Source organism: Vulpes lagopus, chromosome 10 (assembly GCF_018345385.1).
Source record: "Vulpes lagopus strain Blue_001 chromosome 10, ASM1834538v1, whole genome shotgun sequence".
NCBI lineage: Eukaryota > Metazoa > Chordata > Mammalia > Carnivora > Canidae > Vulpes > Vulpes lagopus.
Genome location: NC_054833.1, coordinates 88459787 through 88484468, shown reverse-complemented (window position 1 = coordinate 88484468; position 24682 = coordinate 88459787). Strand labels below are relative to the sequence as shown.

General features: G+C 39.4%; 1 protein-coding gene across 6 annotated transcripts in view; it reads left to right on the top strand.

Moving 5' to 3' along the window:
- RERE (arginine-glutamic acid dipeptide repeats) overlaps nt 1-24682 on the top strand; it is a 401403-nt gene that overhangs the window by 294109 nt on the left and 82612 nt on the right. For all 6 annotated transcript variants that reach the window (XM_041770332.1, XM_041770330.1, XM_041770328.1 and 3 more), the window contains one exon: nt 17449-17547. In XM_041770332.1, the coding sequence (XP_041626266.1) occupies nt 17449-17547 (99 nt within the window). The remainder of the gene's footprint in view (nt 1-17448; nt 17548-24682) is intronic.

The following is a 24682-nucleotide window of genomic DNA, read 5'->3' as shown; positions in this document are numbered from 1 at the left end:
GCTCTCATTGGAGAATCACAGTAGTAGTGAATGTATCTTATTTTCCTGGTGCCATGACTTACTACTTTTGGTCCAGTGGTGAAGTTGCAGAATAGTTAGCCACACAGGTATATCATTTATGTTAAAAATGTATTTATCTTTTTATTTCATAAGTAAAAAACAAAAAACTAAAAAATGTGTATTGATGTAGAGGAAGATGATGTGATAAATATGTTGGTCTTTCTTGTTGGAAGAGGATGGTGTTTTTAGTGACGGGAGCAAACTCCTTAATGTATGTTGGCAAAGATGTTGTATTTTACTATTTTAAATTATGAGCAGTTATTAATGTAAAATTGTTCTATTTGTAATTTTATAGTATGTTAAATAACATGGTATAGTATGACAAAGCAATGGTGTTCCTTCTAGAAGATCTTAGAAATGTTTCTGTGTGTGTACTCTTCAGGTTTGTGTTTCTTCATGTGCAGTTTCTGTGAGGTTCATCTGCGTTCTTTTAGTGTATATATAATTTGCAAACATAATGCTATATAACATAGAGATGGCCTGTATTATTCTAATGGGATTCAGCCATTCTTAGTGCTTGCATTTATTTGCCCTTTTACAAAATCATCTTTGTATTTATGCTTAGAAACTGTAACAGAGGGTGCCTGGTTGGCTCAGTTGGTTGAGTCTGCGTTCGGCTCAGGTTGTGATCCCAGAGTCCTGGGATAGAGCCTGCTGCTCCCTGTGCCTGTGCTCTGTTTCTCTTTATCAAATAAGTTAGTAAAATCTTAGGAAAAGGAAAAGGAAGGGAGGAAGGAAAGGAAAAGGAAAAGGAAGAGGGAGGGAAGAAGAAAGAGAAGAAAGAAACTGTAACAGAGTCCTATAGTTTGAGACTATGGTTTTCTAGAAAATACCATGCTGACTTGTTTTTACTAAGTTTATATTGGATTTCATTTTGTTGGGCTCAGGTATCCTTCCCATTTCCTAATAAAATTCAAATTCTTTTGGCTTCTCTTTCTCAGAACTTATTTGCATTTTTATGTTTACTTTCTCTCAGTAACACTAAACATATATATGCACACTATATATAAGTAAAATTTATAATGAGACCACAAAGATTTCACTTCTGCCTGGACAGTTTTATTCCTTGAAATATGGATGCCTTTTAGATGTTTGGATTAAGCTTTTTACATATTCAAGAGAGTATATATTTGTTTGCTTATTTATTTATGCATACCCACATTTCCTTCAACAAAGGATGCAAGCCCTCCAATAGCTTAATGGTTTTTTTTAAAATCTCTGTTCTATAAGTATCACTATTTGCTAACCATTGGGTATTAATTCATCTTTGTTTTCTGAACCGTAGCTCGATGCCTAGTAGAGAGTTTTCATCTTTCTCTTATTCTAAAAAATTAAGTCTATAGAATTTCTCTTGGAGGTTTTCTGTTTGTTCATTATAAATGGACAACTTCAGTAAAGCATCTGGCCCTGGGTTAGCTTTGCAGTACTTAGGACTTAAATGAATGTTGAGTGTTTCCCAGCTCCTAAATAAGGCATTACTGGAAAGCCCTTTTATTACAACTTGTCTAAAGCTTAGGATCAGGATTCTTGTGATGTTCATGCTATGTTCACATCCCTACTTAAATTCTTTTTTTGTTGGGGGAGACACCTGGGTGGCTCAGCAGTTGAGCATCTGTCTGTCTTGGGCTCAGGGCATGATCCCAGGGTCCTGGGATCAAGTCCCACATCAGGCTCCTTGCAGGAAGCCTGCTTCTTGCTCTACCTGTGTCTCTGCCTCTCTCTGTGTCTCTCATGAATAAATAAAAATAAAATCTTTTAAAATGTTTTATTTATTCATGAGAAAGAGAGAGAGAGAGTTCATGTATGCATGGGGAGAGGGGCAGAGGGAGAAGGAGAAACAGATTCCCCACTGAGCAGAGAGACCAACAGAGGCTTGATCCCAGAATCCTGAGATCATGACCTGAGCCAAAGGCAGAAGCTTAACTGACTGAGCCACCCCCCTTACTTAAATTATTTTTACCATTCTCCATTCAGATAAGTCAGTATTAAATAGTTGTAGAATGATGGGGTTTTTTTTCCTCTAAGCTTTTGATTTGTTGTTGAAAAGAGAAATGGGAAAAGTTTATATGCTGTATGATTTCTTATTATGGAAATCCAATAAATTTCAGAGCAGCCCCCTATGTAAATCAGCCTTGGCAAGCACATCTGCTAGTATTTTATTTATATCAAGATATTGGAGTCTACTGCATATCACATTGTTAATAATAGCATAAATGAAGATACAATGGAGGTTTTCTGGTGTAACCAAGACCTTTTCAACTATCAGCATAATAATATATAAAGGTGAGGGGTTTTTAATTGTACTTTGACTGATTGGAAACATTTTGGACTTTTGTTTTGAAAATCATTTCTTTAAGTGTTTAGAAATTTATCCATGTGGCTCCCTTTGGGCTGAGAACTTCATAAATTCACTTTTATACCAAAAGTTCCAGGCAGGTGTACCTGGGTGGCTCAGTTGGTTGAGCGGTCCAACTCTTGGTTTTGGCTCAGGTCATGGTCTCTGGGTCCTGAGATGGAGCCCTGTTTGGGCTTCACACTCAGTGAGGAGTCTGCTTGAGATTCCATCCCTTTCCCTCTCCCTCCCCATCTGCCCCTTGCCCCACTCACCCATTCTCTGTTTTTGTTTGTTTGTTTGTTTGTTTGTTTTTTGAGAGAATCTGAAAAACCAAAACAAAAAAACCCAAAAGTTCCAGGCAACAACACTTTCACAGTTTATGTAATTTATTCCTTCTGTCTCATTTGGATGAAGATGACATTTTTACTTTAATGCTTTGATATTTTGTTCCTTGTAGGTGATCTGTAGCTTTAGTCAAAGTTGAATATTATGCCCTGCTCTGTTCTTTTACTAAATACAACAGAGCATTCTCAAAGTCCCTCAGGGCTGGATGGGGACATGAAAGGCCACTTAAGTTAACCTCTGGTAATGGCACATTTATGACTTAACTGCAGCAGTGATTTTATTTTTGATAGGCTTTTTAAAAGGTTTTATTTATTTGTTTCAGAAGAGAGTACGAGCAAGGGAGCAGGGGCAAGAGGGAGAAGCAGATTCCCGTCTGAGCAGGGAGCCTGACATGGGGTTCAGTCCCAGGACCCTGGGATCAATCATGACCTGAGACACCCGGATGCCTCTTTTTGATAGTTGTAACAGAAAAGTATTGCTCTAATTTTTTTCATTTGTTGTGCTTCTGTTGCCAGTCTTCATGATTGTGGCCTGGCTTGACTTCTCCAACATGAATCACTCTCATGTTTTTCTTTAGCCATTTCTTTTCTTTTTTCTTTTCTCTTTTTTTTTTCTTCTTCTTTTTATTTTTTAAGATTTTATTTATTTATTCATGAGAGACACAGAGAAAGAGAGAGGCAGAGACACAGGCAGAGGGAGAAGCAGGCTTCATGCAGGGAGCCTGACATGGGACTCGATCCAGGGTCTCCAGGATCACACCCTGGGCTGAAGGCGGCGCTAAACCGCTAAGCCACCTGGGCTGTCCCTTTATTCTTCTTTTTTACTAGAATAGCTTTACTGAGATATAATTCACACAATATGTATTTCACCCATTTAGAGTGTACCCATTTAATGACTTTTATTATATTCCCACATTTGTGCACCTGTCACCACAGTTAGTTGTATCATGTTTTTGTTATTCCAGAAAGAAACCTGTACCCATTAGCAATCACTCTTCAGTTTCCCCTTCCCTCCCCTTGGCAGTTACTATTCTGCCTGCCATCTCTATGGATTCGCCTGTTCTGGACATTTTGTATACATGGGATCATATGGTATATGGCCTTTTATTACTGGCTTCTTTCACTGAGGGTAACATTTTTGAGTTTTGTCTATGGTGTAATAATGTTAGCTATATTATATATATATATAACCATTTTATTTCTTCTTCTGGTCAGCTTTGTCTTAGTTTTTAAAAATGTGGTACTGACACTGAAGCACCATCCCCCAGATCCGATCAGTATAAGGTGGCCAAGAAATAACACTTCTGTTTTCCTAAAAGCTCATCTTCCCAATGTAGTCTAAGCTTTTATGAATGTGTGCTTGCCACATTTTTTTGTCTTGTATTTGTCTTGTATCATTTCATTTCTCTCTGAAATTATACTTCTTTAGAAATGGCCTTTGCTAAGCCATTTCTATCCCACTCTCAGCATTTTGACTGAATTTTGAACCAATCACAGGACCTTAAGCTTATAACTATTTTCATTTTATTGAATATCAACTATTAGTTAGCTGCCTACTATTAGTAACAATAGTAATATTAGTAACAAATGCTAGGCGAAGATGTAGAGGCATTTTCATGAATGAATTTATTTAATCTTCATAATAGGGATGCCTGGGTGGCTCAGCAGTTGAGTGTCTACCTTTGGCTCAGGGCATGATCCCGGAGTCCTGGGATCAAGTCCCGCATTGGGCTTCCTCCATGGAGCCTGATTCTCCCTCTGCCTGTGTCTCTGCCTGTGTCTCTCATGAATAAATAAATAAAATCTTTAAAAAACAAACAATCTTCATAATAATTTTTTAAAGATTTATTTATTTATTTATTTATTTATTTATTTATTTATTTATTTATTTATTTTAGAGAGAGTTAGAGTGAGCAGAGGGGAGGGGCTGGGGAGGGGAAGAAAGAATCTTTGGCAGACTTCCGGCTGAGTGTAAAGCCCGGTATGGGGCTGGATTTCAGGACCCTGAGATCATGACTTGAACTGAAATCAGGAACCAGCTGAGTAATCAACTAAACCATCCAGGCACCCCTTAATCTTTATAACAATTCTATAAGTATGATTATCATTACAGATTAATAAGCACACTGTCATATATATTTATATACATAATAATTTAAACTTGAAAATAGAACAGAGTTGAGGCCAGTGCCTTATTGCAGACTTCTTGAAATGTCCAGAATCTGCAGTTTTGAGGCTTTGCTCTTAAGCCCATTAGAAATCCTTCATGTTTGAGGTTCCTGGGTGGCTCATTCTGTTGAGTGTCCAACTCTTGGTTTCGGCTCCAGTCTTGATTTCAGAGTCGTGAGTTCAAGCCCCTCTACGGGGTCTAGATTGAGCATGAAGCCTACTTTAAAAATTAAATAAATAAAATATAAAGAAGTCCTTCATGCTCTAGCCTCTTGGCACATCTCCATTCTTTCCCCTAGGCACCCAGCAGGAGCTGGGGACTTGACTTGGCTTTTACTTGTATTTGGCAAATTTAGAAAGTTCATTTATAAATTTAAGAAACTTCTCTTTCAAATTACTTTTTTTCCCCATAGTAAAGTGTTTTGAGAATTACGTGATGTTTGAAAAATGTCCACTTAACATCAATCAGAATTTTACCCATCTGTGAACCTATAGTAAGCATTAATATTGACACAGTAAGTATTTAGCAAATCAGGATAAAAGCTCTGAGCTTTTTTACAGTTAAGAAGAAGCTTTAATAAAATCATTCATTCATTTACTTATTCAATAATAAACATTATTCACTTCCTATTCTTTGGAAAGTATGGGAATGCATTTGTTGAAAGTGTTGATAATCTAAGTAAGCATTTAATCGTAGAATAAAATACGCCCGAGTTTTTAAAAGGCTCATATGTTACCATTAGTTCTAAAATATACTATAGAACACTAAAATTTATATTTGATAGTATGTATATTTCTTATCCTAGTTTAAAAATATACTTTGGAATACTTTTTTATAGCTCTCCTAGATAATTTTTTTACCCCTCAGATTTTGAAATTTGGTGTTTCCTGTGGCTGGTGTAACAAATTACCACAAACTTTCTGGCTTAAAACAATAAAAGTGCATTCTCTCCCAGTGCTGCCAGCCAGAAGTATGAAATTAGGGTGTCAGCCACACCATGTTCTCTCTGGCTCCTCAGAAGAATCATTCCTCTTCCAGCTTCCTGTGGCTGCTGGCATTCCTTGGTTTGTGGCCACATCTTTCTCTGCTTGTCTTCACACTGCCTTCCTGAACTCTCTGGGTCCATATTATCTCCTCATCTCAGATCATTAATTTCATCCTATCTGCAAAGACCTTTTTTCCAATTAAGGTCTCATCTGTTCCAGAGATTTTATGTGGGTATCTTCTGACGGTTATTTTTCAGCATACCACAGTTGGATTTTACTATTATATTATAATTTGTCACTAAAATAATTGCCCTGTTCTGGTTTCTAGTCTAGCCCTACAGCCCTGCCCTGAGCTCAGCCCTGCCAGACTCTGACAAATTTTGCTGCCCTGGCCATCTTTTTTAACCAGGAGGTGGACAGTCCCCCGTGGTTGATCACTTGCTGGGCTTCTAAGGTGATTGCACAGGACCTCCTGCCCTTGCCGGGCCTGCTGCTCTACCTGTTTGTTGGCCTGCCTTCTCCCTGTCCATAGTAGGTGTTGAGCTGGTGTGCAGCTGTGTACTCCAGCTCACCTCAGGACTTTGGAGTGTCAGTTACCCAAGCATTTTTAGGATGGTTGGCTCCTCATTTTTCTCCTTTTTTTTTTCCAGAAATGAGTTGTACATTTTCATGGGTTCTTAAATCAAGTTTGTCTTTACTTGCTACCTCTTAGTCATTATTATATGGCCATCACACAGAATCATGTGCAGCTGTTAGAATTTGTGACTTCCGGTTTGCATAATACCTTGCAAGTTTGGGGATCTTCCATTGTCAGGCTAGGCTGTCTGCCATGACTGCTGCTTTGAAATCATATAATCTTATCTGTTCTTCTAAGACCATATGTTTGATTGGGGAAAGCATAATTTCAGAAGCTAAGTTTCTAAGGCCCAGAGTAAGGGCCTTTTAAATTCTCCAGGGCTATTGCTTGAGAGCAGTACTATCATTGCCTGGAGTCTTTTTGTTTCTTTCTTTGTCACTAGCTATGTTCATCATTGAGGTTTCCAGATAAAAGAGCAGTCACTCAGAAGTGTTCTCCCTACTCTGGAGTCACACATGTTTCAGTGTATGCCTCTTTGACTTTACTTGTTCCATTACCTTATCATTGTGATCAAAAAGAATAAGTGTACTGTTTTTTTAAACAACCTTAAAATTACTTGTCAAAAAGCACTGAGGTTAAGATTTATGAGCTTCATGGATTGGGATTCATTTATGCACCTAAGCTCAACTTAGTGGGACTTAAAACAGTTTCTGTAAATGTTTTTTGCTTAATATTTTGCAGCTGCTTGAGAGTTTGTTTTTGGTTGTGTTTTCTAAGTAATCTGTACACCCAACATGGGGTTTGAACTCACAACCCTGAGATCAAGAAGAGTCACATGGTCTTCTGACTGAGCCAGCCAGACACCCCTGGTCTTGAGGTTTTTGTTTTTATTTATTTTCTCAAATTAAATTTCTGAAGGAATCTGGATAAAATTGACTCAGAGCTGGCCTTTCACATATACTTTCTGGGTCAATTTAGCTTTTATGAATGGGTTCACTAGTGCCTACATTTCCATGAGATAGATAGAACTTTATTTTTTTCCTGTCACCCTCTAGGTTAGAGCCTCACATACTGTTTTTCTGTATTCAAGGCTGTGAGGATGCTAAGGAGTAAATGAAAAAGTGTTTTAATTTCCACTTGTGGCCCTGAACTATTTCCACTTGTGATCACACATAGATCTTCCCAAACTGACAAATAATTATCGTTCACAAAAGCAGCATAAACAATCTAGATTTATGCATCTGCCAGTAGTTTTTCTCTCTGTGGCCAGAATTCTACTAATTCTGTATCTTTAAGCTGTATCTTATCCTTCGGGGATTGGTTTGCTGAGTCTTAAGGAGTCAGCCTTCCCTCAGGATCACATGGCTCATAGCTTAGATCCACAGCAGCCTTGCTTTCTTTATGTACTTTGCCTAGACTCACGCAAAAAGCAGAAGGAAAGATTTGGTTTCTAGGAAGTGAGGTATATATATGTTTGCTGTATAGATGATTATCTGTAATTTTATTTAAAAACCTGTGGCACAGAGATGCCTGGGTGGCTCAGTTGTTTAAGTGTCTGACTCTTGATTTCAGCTCAACTCATGGTCTCAGGGTCATAGATCGAGCCTCAGGTTGGGCTCCATGCTCTGCGAGGAGTCTGCTTGAGGTTCTTTCCCTCTCCTTTTGCCCCTCCCCCTACCCACTCTTGTATGCTTTCTCTCTCTGTCTCTCAAATAAATAAATAAATAAATAAGTCTTTAAACACCTGTGGCATAAACTATTCCTGTTTTCACAGAAACCTGAAAACTAAGATATTAACCAGTGGATATCAGTATAGCCTCTGCATCAGCTAGCTATTCAGGATTTGGTCTGGGCAGTTTGGCCTAGTTCATTGGCTATATTGTTTATTCTACTATTTTTCTAACTGAATGTGTTAATATTACCATTTATTTATTCAAAAAATAGCATCCTCTGGTATTTAATTTTAAAAGAAATCTCTGTACAAAAAAAAAATTTTAACTTTGAAGTTCCAAAAATGACCTACTTCGGCCACTCTGCTACAGGTGAGGAAGCCAAGGGGCTGCGTCACTGTGTGAAGGAGGGACACCCCGAACCCCTTTGCCCCTGCTGCTACTTTCCTGGTTCCCAGGCTCAGATTTTCTCCTAGTTCCCAACAAGTCACCTGGTTCTTGATTTCCCTTCTCAGTCCCACATTACATCCTGTCTTGTAAGCACCGCAGAATAAACTTTGTTCCTGTGGCGTTCTGAAGCTTGTTGGCTTTCCTCAGCACTGGTGCTGTTTCCCCGCAATGGTTGTGCAGTCTGTCCCTTTTTTAGCCCGCCATCCCAGATGGAACATTTCCTATGCTCCAGGAATCCTGCTCAGGGACTACCATGCATCTTTTCATCCTAAACTATTCTCCAAATAGGTTCTGTATTTTCCTTTTCTGCAGTTGAGAAAACTGTGGTTAAGAGAGATACCTTGCCTGTTACCACACAGCAAGAGCTGTGGCAGAGTTGGGGGTTTGAATGAATGCCAGAGCTCAGAACCCTTTCTTTGGGCTTCATCTCTGCAGAACTCCCACACGTTCATTGTTGGTTCCAGGACCTCTGGAGATTCTTTTTTCCAGGTGTTTATGAAGATGGTGTTGGATTAGAGCCTCAGGATAGCTGAGTGGTCAGAAATGGTGAAGATGTTCAGAGTTTTTTGTTTTTTAAGATTTTGTTTATTTATTCATGAGAGACACACACACAGAAAGAGAGAGGCAGAGACACAGGCAGAGGGAGAAGCAGGCCCCATACAGGGAGCCCAACATGGGACTCGATCCCGGGTCTCCAGGATCAGGCCCTGGGCTGAAGGTGGAACTAAACCGCCCAGCCACCCCGGCTGCCCAGGTTTGTTTTGTATTTTGTAAATAGTTCCCTGATCTCAGTAGATGCCAGCATTTGATGCCTACTTTCTGATCAGCTTACTGGTTGAGGCTCCTGTTCTGTGGGTTTTGAATACCTTCAAAAACACCCTGGCCAGGAGATGGAGACCTTCTAATTTCTAGACACATTATTATGTGGGAAGTAATTATGAGTGAGAAATACGGGAGTATATATCAGCCACGGGAAATTCAGTTGTGAGATGTTACCTAGACATATTACTGCCTATTTTTACTGGTTCCTAGAACGTTTTTAATTTGATTGTTGCTCTTCAAGACAAGGTTATCAATCATAGTGCACTGATTATTGATTTTGAAAACCTGCTCCGTGAAGTCATCTTGTTTTTTTCTAGATAGAGTCAGTGTTCACTGGCAGTCTTTGTGTTTTTATGATAGCATTTATTTCATTATTTTCTTTATGTGTGTGTGTATGTTTCCTCTTCTCTGAGCTGCTGATTCCCCCTCCTGTCTACCCACCCCGCCCTCAAGGGAAGAAAAGATAGCGAGCTTCCTGTGCTACTGCTGCTGGAGGATTTAGTGAACCCATGGTCACCACCAGGCCCCCAGGTCCTAAGTTGGTGCACAACAAACGCTGGGGAAGGGACTCTTAGAGCTCCTGGATGTGGCCTTATGTTCTTTTGCAGCGGTGGAAGTGGCCTTGAGCAACATATCAAGCCTCTCAGTTTTGCTTCCTCATTTTTAGTAGCCTTACCACAAATAGTGGTGTGAGGAATGATGAAGTCAGGAAGATCTAATACAGCACCTCACATACACGATGCTCAGCAAACTTTGGCCGCCCCTCTGTTCTCTGTGACTTCAGGGACTGGCATAGTTCCTGGGACATCGTAGTTATGCAGGGAGAATTGCAGGGAGAGTTGGTTTAGCAACTGTGTGTTTTCCTTCTGAAAATTAACCAGATCTGCTCCTCAGCCCTACTTTAAGCAGCTACATTCTGTCTTTTTGTTGTTATCTTAATTTTTTTATTTTTTAAAAGATTTTATTCATTATCCCTGCTGAGAGAGAGAGAGAGAGAGAGAAGAGAGAAAAAAGAAGGAGAAAGAGAGGGGAGACACACAAGCAGGGGGAAGGGAGCAGAGGGAGAGGAAGAAGAAGACTTCCTGCTGAGCAGGAAGCCTGATATGGGGCTTGATCCAAGGACCCTGAGATCATGACCTAAGCCAAAGGAGACACTTCACCAAACTGAGCCACCCAGGTGCCCATTTGCTGTTATCTTTAAAATGTGTTCCCATAAGAACATTTATACAAATTTAGCTTTCTTAGTGCTTAAAAGCATCATTTGGAATGATAGTGGCCAAACAAAAATAAATACTGTGCCTTAGTTTCAATTCTAGTTTTTTTTTTTTAATTTTTTTTATTTATTTATGATAGTCACATAGAGAGAGAGAGAGAGAGGCAGAGACACAGGCAGAGACACAGGCAGAGGGAGAAGCAGGCTCCATGCACCGGGAGCCTGACGTGGGATTCGATCCCAGGTCTCCAGGATCGCGCCCTGGGCCAAAGGCAGGCGCCAAACCGCTGCACCACCCAGGGATCCCTCAATTCTAGTTTTTTAATGCATATATGTACTATATTTGAGCTTGACTAGTTCATTGGTGGTGGAACGAAACATATTGATATCTATAAATTATGGATTATAAGAAATTTTTTAAAGTTTTGTCTTAGATTTCTTCAAGATCTTTCTCATTTATGTTAATAGTTGAAATAATTAAAACTTCATAAAGAACTTTAACATCTTTTCCAAATCCCACTTTTTTCCTCTTTCTAAGCTATTTTGGCAGTTTCTTGCAAATAAACATATTTCATATAGCAAAAGACTTTTATTTTTATTTTTTTATTTTTTATTTTTTTTAGCAAAAGACTTTTAAATCTAATATTGTTCTTAATGGACTGCAATTATTTAGTATTTAGCATGAATGCACTCTAACTCAGATAGGCTTTTTTTACAGTTATTATGATGGCTGTAATTGCAAAAGGATGCTTTGAGGTAGGAGAAACTGCCAGATGCAATGCCATTTGATCTAAAAAGGTCACAGTAAAAGGGACATTTAAATTAAGTTATAAATTACAATTGAAGAACAATATTTTGATGTGTGAGACCAGAGATGTCAGAGCAGGGAGATATAATTCATGGGTTCATTATAGAACAGAGGTGCCTGACAGCTGAGCCATGCCAAAAGGAAAATTTATTTGCAACATCACGCAGACGGAAAACGGCAGCTGAGATGAGAAGCCAGGGCAGAAACTTGAAGCCTTGTGGTTATACACAGAGTTTGTGCTAATAAGACTGCCTGAGATCCTGAGATGCTTAATGATTGCTGTAATATAAATGAGGTGTTTGGACATGTGCACATTTTCTGTCTTATTTAAATTAAGACCTTGTCCTTGCTATATAAAATAACATACTTTATAACTAGGCAGTAAGGTTTATTCTCTCACCTCTGTCCTATATACAGATTTGCTGAAATTTCAAAACTGTTTAAGGCAGGAGAGCTAAAGCTTGAAACTGGATCTCCATCTATGGCAGCTTTGAGGAAGGATATAATTTAATGTTTATAGCAATCCATGAGAAGTTCAATCATGAGTTAATTAAACTGTAGGCAGTCATTAAGTATTATTTATTCTTTCAAGAAGCTTGCCAGTAAAGCACTTATATATATTAAATTATAGAAAGTAATAAGCAGAGAATGATTTGTCAGGCAAAGTGCGAGTAGCACATTTAACTTGGGCAATTATGCAGAAATGTGTTTTTCTTCTTCGGGCATGATCCTTTCTTCCTGCTAATCAGGGAGAGGTCAGAAGCTTAACGAGACCATAGAGGGTGTATCCTCACCAGCACTGTATAGTAGATGATCTGTGGAACTTCTAGTTGTTGAGTAGTCTTTGCTAAGAGATGTGTGTGTAAAATTTGATTCCCTGTGATGATGCCAGTATAGTTTGTAGCTTTTTGACATTTCACATATCTTGTCACATTGTATCTGATTTCATCCCTTCCATTGTCTTTTGACACAGCTGAGGGATAGTGGTTTTAGGCCCATTTGATAGATGAAAACCTCAGCTCAGCCAGTTTGTGACAAACCTGATAACAAAATCCGTCTCCTGTCTCAAATCCTGTGCTGTGTTCACTTAGGTATTAACAAGAAGGCATTGACTGTGGGATGGTTTATATAGAAGGGGCTGCTGGGCACATATGCATTGTGTAACTGGCTAAATGCATCCAATTACATGTGGTATCATAGTCTTTGGCTCAGTGGATTCAGTGTAGCGGTTTCATTTGTACCAAACCAGGAGATTGTGTTACCCAAGCTGTTCTTGTTTTTAGCACCAAATTGCACCACCAAGTCCACTCTGCTGGTTCACTTATGCCACAGTGTTTGATGCTGAGATGTCCCACTGGATCTTATGGGCACTGGATGGTGTGGTAGGGGGTGCTAGACACACCTAATAAGGGAAGAGTTCTGCTTGCTACCTCACAGTGAACAAACCAAAAGTGAAGGAAAAAACATAGCCTAAAGATTATATGGCACAAGCCCAGGGCACCAAAGACCAAACTGGTGCAAAACAGCAAAACAGCAAAACAGAGATGGTTCCTTGACAGTGACTTGAAAGGCTGGGGGACTGATGAAGTATTATCATTTTGTTATCAAATTTCCTGGATATTGACCTGTGGTTTAGGGGAAGACAGATTTTGCTTGTGTAGAAGTGTAGACTTCCAGTTCAGTGTGGAAGCAGCAGATTTAGAAGTATATGCCTCCATGGTCATTGGGTTATATGCACACACACCCCTGGGATGATGAATTTGAAAACAGTGGTTTCTGCTGAATGACATCCTGCTTTAGTGGCTGGCATGGTGATGGGAATGGTGTGAGAACTAAATGCTTCTCCCATCAATAGCTTGTAAACATTGGAAGCTGGTTGAGTAATGATGTTGTATCTTCGTTCCTGCAATTTGTGATGATCTTTCCCAGTCAACTCCAAAATAGTACAGTTTACTGTACTCTACATTAAAATCACATTTAATCCCAGATTTTACCAACCCTGCTTGGTTGCAAAATGAACAAAAGGGTTTACTTTTCTTACTTTAATTGCTTTTCCAAGACTACAAAGTGAAGCTGTAAGTCATTTTGAGGGTTCCCCACCCCCCATCTTCATTGTAATTTCTTTGGACAGGCTTCTCTGGGGAAATGGTAGAAAATTTTATTCACATTAAAGGACCTTTTTACCTCAGCGATAATGAGGTAAAGCTTGCACTGAATTTCTTGACTGTACAGATGTGTCTCTATGGTTGTGATTGGTTGTTTAAAATTTGAAACCCACATAATGTTTTCCACAAAATGAAATTATTTTGTTAGAACTTGATGCTATATTAGAGAGGAATGTTTTTTTTTTTTTTTTAAATTTTTTTTAAATTTTTATTTATTTATGATAGTCACACAGAGAGAGAGAGAGAGAGGCAGAGACACAGGCAGAGGGAGAAGCAGGCTCCATGCACCGGGAGCCTGACGTGGGATTCGATCCTGGGTCTCCAGGATCGTGCCCTGGGCCAAAGGCAGGTGCCAAACCGCTGCGCCACCCAAGGATCCCAGGCCTGTGTTCTTATGAGTAATTTCCTACCAGCCGTATAAGATTTAAAATTTTAAATTTTTTTTCAGTGTACTGTACCAGAGTTTTAGTCAAATTTCAAAAATTATTGAAATGAGTATGTGAAACATAAGTGATATTGTTTATAGCTTAATAGTTTTTTACCCCCTCTCTGTGGAAAGGCTACTATCTAATCTAGAAAATTGATGAAAATTGAGTAGAGACTGCTTCCTTTTTTTTTTTCCCTCTCTTTCCTTTTAAAAATAAATTGCTAATACTCATTTAGCATATGATGTGCCAGGTGCAGTTCTTAGCAATTTACATGTGTTTTCTAACGTTATCCTCATAATATCCTAAGAAGTAGACGTTGTTATACTCATTTTTAAAGATGACAATATTAAGTCCCAGAGAGGACAAGTAACTTGCCTGAGCTCCTACACCTAGTACGTAATAGAGCTAGAATTGGAATCCAGGTAGTTTAGCTCCAGAATCCGTGGATTTTCATCATGTTCTTCATAATTACTCCCATATACTATAATTACCGCTTAAGAAATGTTAATTCTCCATAAGCTTTTTATTAAGAATTTATGATTTGATCAACTTGAATTGATTTCAAATTATCACTATAATATGTGCTTTAAAAAAATTAAATAGGTATTCAGTTTTTCCTTTTATTCAGTTACAGTCCATGACATTAAGCTCATATTATAGATTCTTGTTATATTATAGAACTTGACCTATATCTGCTTGGTTTAGATATTGGGGCAAAGTTTGAAAATCTAACTTTATTTTCATCTTTCTATACTGCTGAAAGAAGTTTAGATTGGACAGCTTTCAAATATTTTAGCATTTATTTAGTATGATATTTATTATATTTTTTTAAAGTCTAATGATGAATGTTATGAAAACATGTAAGTCAGTATCTAGCATTCATAACAGTGCATATACTCTCTCCACACACACACACACACACACACACACACACACACAGAAATACAGAATCAAAACAGAATCCAGGAGTGCCTGGGTGGTTCAGTTGGTTAAACATCTGCCTTCAGTTTAGGTCATGATCTCAGTCAGGGTCCTGGGATTGAGCCCCACATTGGGCTCCCTGCTCAGCGGAGAGTCTGCTTCTCCCTCTCCCTCTGCCTGCCACTCCCCCTGCTTGTGCTTTCTGTCAAAAAAAAAAAAAAAAAAAAAACTTTAAAAATAAAAACCAGAATCCAACATTGATTGTTGCCATAGGTGTTTTGTTTTAAGATAGATTTACTGTTTTAGTTAACATACAGACACATATAGCCGGGACTTCCTTGGACCTGGATTTAAAATAAATTGGGGTCTTCCAGACTTTGAGAATATTCAGGAAATTTTAATTTAAAAAAATATTTTATTTATTTATTTGATAGAGAAAGTACACAAGTAGGGGGAAGAGGAGAGGGAGAAGCAGACTCCCCCCATGCCCACCCTTGCTGAGCAGAGATCCCAGGGTCCTGAGATCATGACCTGAGCTAAAGGCAAATGTTTACCTGACTGGGCCACCCAGGCACCCGGAAATTTTCATTTTTAATACTGTTTCTCTGAGCAGTGAAAATGGATATTTGTAATATCCCTTCCAATAGCAATGAATAGTTAGAAGAGAGACTTGAGACTTAATATTTCAAATATTATTTTAATTTATTCAACAGATATTTACTGCAGGCTTACTATATGCCAAGCCCTGGATCTGTAGCAGTTATTAGGAAGGCAATCTGTACATCCTTCTTATGAGTCTTCTACTAAAGAGGGGAGAAACAGCACTGTCTCCTTTTGTGGATCTGTAGCTCTTTACTTACACCTCCATGGTAGCAATTAACTATTGTCTCCTTGATCTTGTTATCTCATATGTATTGTGTCCCCATAATACATCCCCAGGAGTTTGAGAGTTTCATGAAAATAAAAACCGTGGGCTACCAAGGTTTGGAACTTACTTGTTTTAAGATTTTATTTATTTATTTGTGAGAGACACAGATGGAGAAGCAGGTTCCTCGCAGAGAGCCTGATGTGGGACTCAGATCCCAGGACCCCGGAACCATGCCCTGAGCCGAAGGCAGATGCTCAACTGCTGAGCCACCCAGGACCTTATTTGTATTGAGTTGCAGCTGATGGTGGTAAATTGTTCAAATAAAGGATTGAAGCATAGTGAGAAGATTGGAAGGTCCACTCCATGAGAGCAGGGATGCCTTTGCCTGTTTCAGTCACTGCTGTATGCCCAGGGTCTAGTACATTCCCTAGAAAGCAATAGGCACTTAGTCAATATATGGCTGAATGAATTCAAATCAACTTGTGATTTAGATTTGGGTGAAGTTTACGTAGGGACAATAGTTAAAGGCATTTATTAATTTAATCAGTAGTTCTTTTGGATCTACATATGCTACGGACTATTAGGCACTGGAAATAAGGTCTTAACCGAAACGGATTCTTGTGGCAGAGAACAAGATCTGTAAAGGAAAGCCAGATTTCCGGTGAGAATTTTCAATGGACAGCCACAGTTGGGGAAGGTCAATTAAACAAGAGGATCTTTCTATCTACTACTTGATTCCATCATCTGCAAGTTGAAACTCTGGAACTAAAAGCAGATTGGGGTCACATGAACCAAGAAAGGAATGTCTTTGCAAGATAGAGAAGGCGAGTGGTGTCAGGCACTGCCTGGGGTTGGAAAGGATATGAAGTGGAGTAAGTTTATTACTTTTGATGAGAGAGAAGTCTGGTCCTAGAAGGAATGTGTAGCTAAACCAGCATCTTCATTCACAGGCTGAACAGTTAGTATACTGTTATACAGTTTCATTAAAAAGCTTTTATAGTTCAGGTACCTGAATTTTTTTTAGTGAAGTTACTACAGTTGAAAGACTTCAGAAATGCTAAAGGGAAATAACATAATTCTGTGAACCGCTTTATATGGGACAACAGTGGGTGGGAATCACACTTGGCTGGAGTCCTGGTTTTACCACCTGCTGGGTTAGTGTGGTGAGCACCTTTGTTTGACCTTTCTTCTTGTTTGTTTGTTTGTTTGTTTGTTTGACCTTTCTATGCCTCAGTTTCCTCATCCATAAAATGGGTTGACTATAGTTCCTAACACATAAGCTTAAATGAGAGAATACCTTCCTCATAGGATTAAGAAAGATAATGTGTACACAGAATGTGCTCACTCACCGCTGTGCCTGGCCAGATGTTCACTAAGTGTTTGTTACTGTTGTTCTGAATCCTCTTCCTGTTCTTGCCAAAATTAAGCTCTGCCTTCCCTGCTTCCCTTTCCCAGAACAGCTGGTACTGGGATCAGAGGGCGATTGGATAAGAACGAATTCTCTTGCAGATGAATGTGCCCATTCCATGATTCTTCTGCTGGAACAAATGCAGGACTTCTCTTTTATTGATTGGCTGCCAGACCTGTTATTTGGCACACTTAACTAACTAAAATTGTTGTTGTTGTTTTAGCTACATGAAAGTGGCTATGATGCTGGCAAAGCCCTGCAGCGCCTGGTAAAGAAGCCTGTGCCCAAACTGATTGAAAAGTGCTGGACGGAGGATGAAGTGGTAAGTGTGGATGGGAGCAGCCTTGTGGCCAGGGTCATCAGGGTGTTTGCTTCTTAAATGTGTGCCCTCTATGCTTCTCTGGGGACTGGCCGTGGCATCTGTTAGTCAAAGGAAGGAGCCTTCAAGCCTCATAATTGTACAGGGAGGCTTGATCTTGGTAAGCTTAGTGGGAAGGATTTTCTCAGGTTTCATGGAAAGAGAGATGAGATTGGTAGTATTGCTTGGCTGGTTTTAGCAAGCCAGCTTTTGAATACCTCCTTATTTTAAGACACAAGCATTTGTAAACCAGGTGATAACCTAGAGTGGAGCCAGTGACTTGCAGGAAGCATAGACCTGATTATATAAATACAGTGAATCTTTCATATTCATTATGTCATTATGGTCTATCAAAGAAGGTGGGGAGATAAAATATGTGCCCACAAGTACAGATTTGAATACTCATGGATTTCTGTCCCAGCAGACCGAGTTCTCATTAAGCTACATTCCCATCTTGTGACTTCTGAAAGGTATTGCCATAAAAGACTTACAAATTACTTGTGCTTTTGCAAATACAGTCTTGTGTTTGAGTGTTACTACTTGACATTTGCCCTTTACATTGAAAGAAATTAAGATGAAGGCTGGCGCTGATAGACACATTGATTATAAGTTCGTCGCTGATATTTTAAAATATGTTAAGAAAGAGTGTTTAGAAACTTTATGTGCTTTCCTGATCTTGCTCTTTCGTTTTTTCAGCTGGTAGTATTTGTTACATACTTACTGTGTGCCAGGTGCTTTGTTAGGAGCACTATCAAGAACAAAAGGTCCCTCTTCCTGAGGCTTATGTTTTAAGAGGAGAGACCATCCAAATCAGTAAATGTCAAGTGGTGGTACATATATGAGCCGAGGAGAGTAGAGTAGGTAACGAAGGTGGGGGATAGACTGGGTGAGGTGTTATCTTTCTTAAGGGGCTGAGGAAAAGCCTAATTAAGATCCATTTGAGCAGAGACCATAGTGCAGAGGCACGCCTTTTGGAACAGGGGCCCTAAGTTGAGAGGAAGAGAAATCTGGCCCCTGGTATGGTCAAGAAGTAGACAGGAACGTGACTGGAGTGGGAGGGAGACCGCAGAGGGTAGGTCACGTGTGGCCTGTGAACCCATGGCGCCTTGCTCTTTGCTCTGTGCCAGCAGATTCTGAGCAGAGGGTTAACTTGATCTGCTGGTGGGGCACACTTTGGCCCCTGAGTCAAATGTGGGCCTCCAGGGCAATTTCGGGCATCCAGGCCAGAGACCAGTGATTGAAGACCATGGCAGCAGTGTGGGAGAAAAGTGGTGAGGTCCTGGGTGTGTACTGCCAGAGCAAGAGGCCAGTGGGTTTGCTGGAGTAAAGGCTGTGTGTGGGTGGCAGGTGGGAGGGGCAAAGTGTGGAGCAGGAGGCCGCAGGGAGGGACTGAAGTGGCCCCTGAGGGTTTACTTAGGGGAGAGCCTTTTCAGGAATCCATTGACACCTGTGGCTGATCAGGTGTGTGACATTGGTGCTCCTGTCTTGAAATTAAATATTTAAAAACTTTATATGATCAGTAAAGGGTCAGAAACCTCTTAAACATGTGTTATTGTTCAGATAGTCACAGAGTAAAAATGTGAGATTTGTTTGTTTTGTCAAGTCAGATGTTGTTTCTCACTGTGGACCCATTTTTGTTAGAAGGAAAGGAGAATTTTGATTGATTAAAAATTCAAGATTCCTCAAACAGCCTTGGTGGAAGAAAGATGAGTAGGGGGAAAGGATGGAAAGAGTGTGTGAAAGGCTGTTTATCCGGGGGCCTCCCAGCCAGGGCCCTTGCTCACCTGCACCCCGGGCTCCTCAGCAACCAGGGAACTCCCATGCTTTCTCCTGCAGCCTGGCCTTCCCCCTGGGATTTAAGGACTCCCACTTAAAAGACAGCTGCCTTCCTTTCCCTGCAGCACTTGCTTCTCTTGGGCACAGTGTGGACTGTGTCCCTGCTTCTACTGCCGTCGCCTGGGTCCTGGTAGCAGACCGCAGGACGGAAAGGGGAGGCTCACATGTTGGAAAGGCCTGGCTTTCTTTTGAAAAATGAAACACGACTCCAAAATGCTGCACATTCTGAGTACATGGTCATGATCCTTAGCTGAATAAATCCTTGTCGTTTGGACTCATTTTTGTCATCTTTGCTTCTTGTTTTAAGGAGGTTTTGAGAAAAGTGCTGTCAATCATCCAGTCCTTGCAGAACCCAGGGATCAAACGGTTCCCTTATTTATAGGAAGTTCAGCTTCACTTTCTAAAACCTCAAAGGTGAATGAGAAAGAGGGATTGAATCATTGATAGGCTGAAAGGAGCTTCTCATGAACTTACCCAAGTCAATTCTTTGACTAGCTTTATGTGGCAAGAAGGCACAGAAACTTGAGGGCCTCTTGTTTTGGCTGTGAGAACATAACCTGCTGTGTGTATGCGGCCCCTTCTGTTAAATTCCCCACATTTTCTCACCCTGGGAATCATAGGAGTAAGCAAAGCAAGTGACTAAAATAAGTACATGGGCCTACACCCCTCCCCCCCAGTTTTCTGTGTCTTTGGACATTTTAGTTATTTTTAAGCATCATTGCCTCCAGTATATCAGTTTAATCAAACTGCAGCACTGTCAATGAAGTTATTTTCCATTACGTTTATATGAACTGAGTACTCCACGTGTGTGCAAGGGTTGGTAGAATGAGCACCTGCCATTGTGAACCCCCCACCATGCTACAAGCTGGCAGCCTGTGTGTGCTGTGATCCCAGCAGGTGCACTGCTCCCTGACCAGATGAGTCTCTCCTGATATTGCCAAACCATACCCTCACCAACCCTCAAGGTTCAGAACAGTTCCTGGGCCCAGCCTGTCGTGATCATACCCTCTTCTGAGCTGCTTCTCCTGCTTGCCATATTTGTTGGTAGCTTGCCCCTCACTTTCTTCTTCCACCATCACCATCTCTGTTCCTCACAGTCTTTATTTTCAAGTGATTGCCCTCCTAGTTGGTAAACTTCTTAAGAGTGAGTACTTACTGATGGTGAGAATAGTGTCTGCTAGAGAATGATGTCTTTGTCTTAGAGAGGCTTGAAGAATATTGACAACTCTTTATTCAAGATTACTGTTTTTAACGATTCTTTACCATAATTAAGATTGTCCTCAATCTAGCATTTTAAAACTTGTAATAGTTAATAATTATGCATTAGAGAAAAACTTTTACATGCACCCAAAGCTAACCTTAGAAGTTTTACTTTTGGAAAAACATTTCCATATTATTAATGATAACACCATCCAACTTCTTCATCCTAGGTCTTTCAGATAATCACTAATTCTTGAAATTTTAGGCCTCAAAATTACACAGTGGGAGGCCTTTCATTTTATATTTTCTTTTCGTGCTTCCTTTGACAACTTGTGTATATATAGATATGGTATTTCTTACTGAAATTTCTTTGGGGCTGAGACACTTTAAATCTTGTGGAACAGATGCCAGATTTGGGGCAATTTCTGTCAAATTCCAGGCCAGAGAATGACAGTTGCACTCTGCTTTAGTGGAATGACTGAGAAACACATTGGTAGCTAGCTCAAGGCAGTCTCTGAGGCTAAATAAACTGGGTCAGATCAGAGAGGCAGTTTGGAAGAAATGCTAGGTCAGTTGGATGGAGCCAAAGTAAATGGCTGGCTGCTACATTTGGGAGTTGTATGGACAGTTAACCAGTTTCACTTACATTATGCTAAAAATTTTGTTCCATTTCAGGAAGCCATTTAAATCAGTAGAACTTACGAAGAGAACCAGAGAAAAATACTGATCAGAACTTAAAAAAAAAGAAAAAAAGAAACTCTAGATTATTAGGTTTTTAATTAAACATGATGAACACATTTAAATATAACACAAAGGCCCCAGGCTGAACTGCACCTAATCGAAACAGATTAAGTCACCCTTCCATGCTCGGGTAGTTATTAATTCTGCTTATTTATGCATGCGAGCTGAAGGTAGCATTTGCTGCTGCTGTGCTGTTGCTTATTGCACTGGGATTCCATTGCTGCTTGATGCTGTGCTCTTAATTAGCATTCAGCTGTTGATTATGGAAATACTGGGGATGCTAATTGAATTCTTTTTAAAATTCTGGGCCTGCATTTTCCTTGTGGAGTTTGGCCTGACTTGCAAGGTTGTAAGATTGGGTACTCCACTGAGCTATGCACTTTACCCTTTGCTTCCCATCCACTTGGCTTTGTTTGTTTTGGAAATTATTTTCATGTTGAAGTAGCTTTCAGCAAAATTCCAGGTGTTCCATAAAGGTAAAGGTTTTGTTGCTTATGAAATTCCCACAGAGCATTCCATTTCATGGTAACTGTAGCTTTTATCTGGAAATATTCTTCCCTTTAAATATTTCATACCAATTTTGATGTAATACTTTGAGTGAACAACCTAGATACAAATAATCTCTAAAATTTTTATTCATAGCTAGTTAATCTGTGGTATGGTGGTAAACTTTAATTGGCCATGTATTTGGATTTACAAATTCATAAATTTTAAAACATCTAAACTGTCCTTCAATTTAAAGCTCAGCATTATCATAAATATAAATGAAAATCCTTCTTTAAAATTGACATGACATGGCAAACTAATTTTCTGAATATTTGTAAACCAATGAACCCATTTGGCTGGTCAAGGAATTACTTTCACAGAACACACCAGCTGTCTGCATGGTGTCTCTCCCAACAGCATCTTCACATGCCTTTGTGTCAGGCCCTTTTTTGGAATGTCTGCTGGAGAAAACATTGTTTTTATTGTTCACTCTTTTTAAGCCAGGCATCTGGATGTGGCAGAAGACAGAGCTGCTTAGTGGGGCAAAAATACAATGAATTTTATTTACTGTTTGTGTAGCAGCTGTAGAAAGTGGAATCACAGCAAAACCAAAGTTAAGGTCCTGTAGCAGCAGGAGGTTGTGGAGGCGAAAGCACAGATGGGGACAGTGACAAGGGGGAAGAGAGCCAGCCACCCTGCCCTCAGCCTGCAGTGACAATCCTTTGAGTTTAAGATGTCCCTTAATCTTGGTGTTTAGATTGGATATTTTCAATATAGGGGAAGCTTTAGTTGTATGATACTGATTTTTAGGAATGGTCAGATTTCCAGAGTTATTGAGCATATTATATAGTCATTCAAAAAATGTGGGTAATAGGAAGATCCTCTTGGTCATCTAATATGAACCCATTCATTTTTTTTTCTTCTTTTATAAATTTTATGTGAATTTTCTCTGTTAGAACATCATTGTGAAAACATTAAAGGGTGGTTGAAACCTCACTACCATCTCACGTTCCTGGTTTCATGCTCTCTTCGTGTCTTTGTTCATACCTACACTGGTTTATGTATTTGTAAACTTATGTAAATTGAATCATTATATTGAAATTCTCACTTTTGTAAGAGATCTTAATCTGAGAATGTTTATAGTTCACCTGGAACCCGAAATAGAGATACACTGTATTTAGTGCAACACATAATAGGTATTTAATAAATTTTAAATAGAATTGAAGTAGCTTTTTCTCTCAACTGATTACCCTTCCTCTCATTTTAATATAATTGGTACCATCCCTCATGAACAACCTAATTCTGAGATATGAGAGTAGGAAAGATAAGAGACGTATAAATGTTAGCATGTTATTTATACGTACGTAATACACATATTACTCGTTCATGTGTTCTTATGGTCCATAGCAAAAATCACTCCTTAGTGTGAAGCGAAATGTAGGAGTGCCTGGCTGGCTCAGTTGGAAGAGCAAGCCACTTTTGATCTCAGGGTTGTAAATTCGAGCCCCACATTGGGTGTACAGATTACTTAAAAAATAAAATCTTGAGGAATAAATAAATAAAAGAGAAAAATTTAGATACAAATAAATTTGTATAATGCTTCAAATATTAATGAAATTGGATTATTTTTCCCATGATCGACGCCCATCAGCCTTTGAATCAAACCCTTTTTTAAACAAATCGATAGTGTGAAGAGTGGAGTTTATTGTCAAGTCCATTCAACAATGAGACAGTGAATTAAAAATCAATTATATGTGCAGGAGAGTTGGTGTCAGACAATCAATTTTGTCAGTTTGCAGAAGGTTCTACTGTTTAACAACCTGTAAAGAGAAATATATTTTAAAATCCTTTAGTAGGGACACCTGAGTGACTCAGTGGTTGAGCATCTGCCTTTGCTCAGGGCATGATCCTGGAGTCTCGGGATCGAGTCCCGCATCAATAGAAGTTGCCTCTGGGTTAAATCTACAAATTCAGCAGTCACCTTGCCTTTTACATACAGGGCTTTATTGCTTTCTAGGCTTCCTCTGTAAACTGTGGTCAAAGAAGGTGGTATGCCTGTTTTTCTGAACAAGGTCATTCTTTTTTCATATTTTCTTTAACCCATATGTTTCTCAAGTTCCTTACCCCCCCCCCCCAGCCCCCATATTAGGTATTTTTGTTTAAATCTAGCAGTAAATTGTGCTGTTCTTTGGGTTCCATGTTTATGCTTGTGTCCATGTTCAGGCCTTGGGGCGATGCAGAGCAGTGCAGAGACCTGGGAAGTAACCCCACACTGAATAGAGGCATTCCCTGAGTTATTCCTTGCTGCTTAGGATAATCTTTTAAAATCAAAGAGCAATTTTTATGGGACATTTTTCATTTTTGCTTGAAGTGTGAGAGCACTGGGGAGAATCTTCAGCTTGAAAGATTAATAAACACTACAGCAGTGGGTTATTGAAACCATGTTTTCCATCTCATTTTCAAGGGCGTGTAAAACAAATGGAGATAGCATACACTTTCAGCTGCCCTCCATCATCTTTCTCTATGCGTTTAAAAAATGAGAACAAGACACAAGGGAACTTGAGAGATTGCATTTGTTCTCCCATAGACTAAGTGGATATTTTATAAATGAAGAGAATAGAAAACCCTTTCCTATTGCAGTTTCTTAGCAACAGAGCTGGAGTCCATTTTAATGTGTATGCATGGAACATTCTGTGTATGATGACTTTGGAACCGTACATTTTCACAGGTGAAACGTTCTGTATCAGCGGGTAACTAGAGTTCAGTTGTCAGGGGAAGGAAACAGGAAGTTAAAAAACAAACAAACAGTACAATGAGAGGAAGTAACTCATTTTAA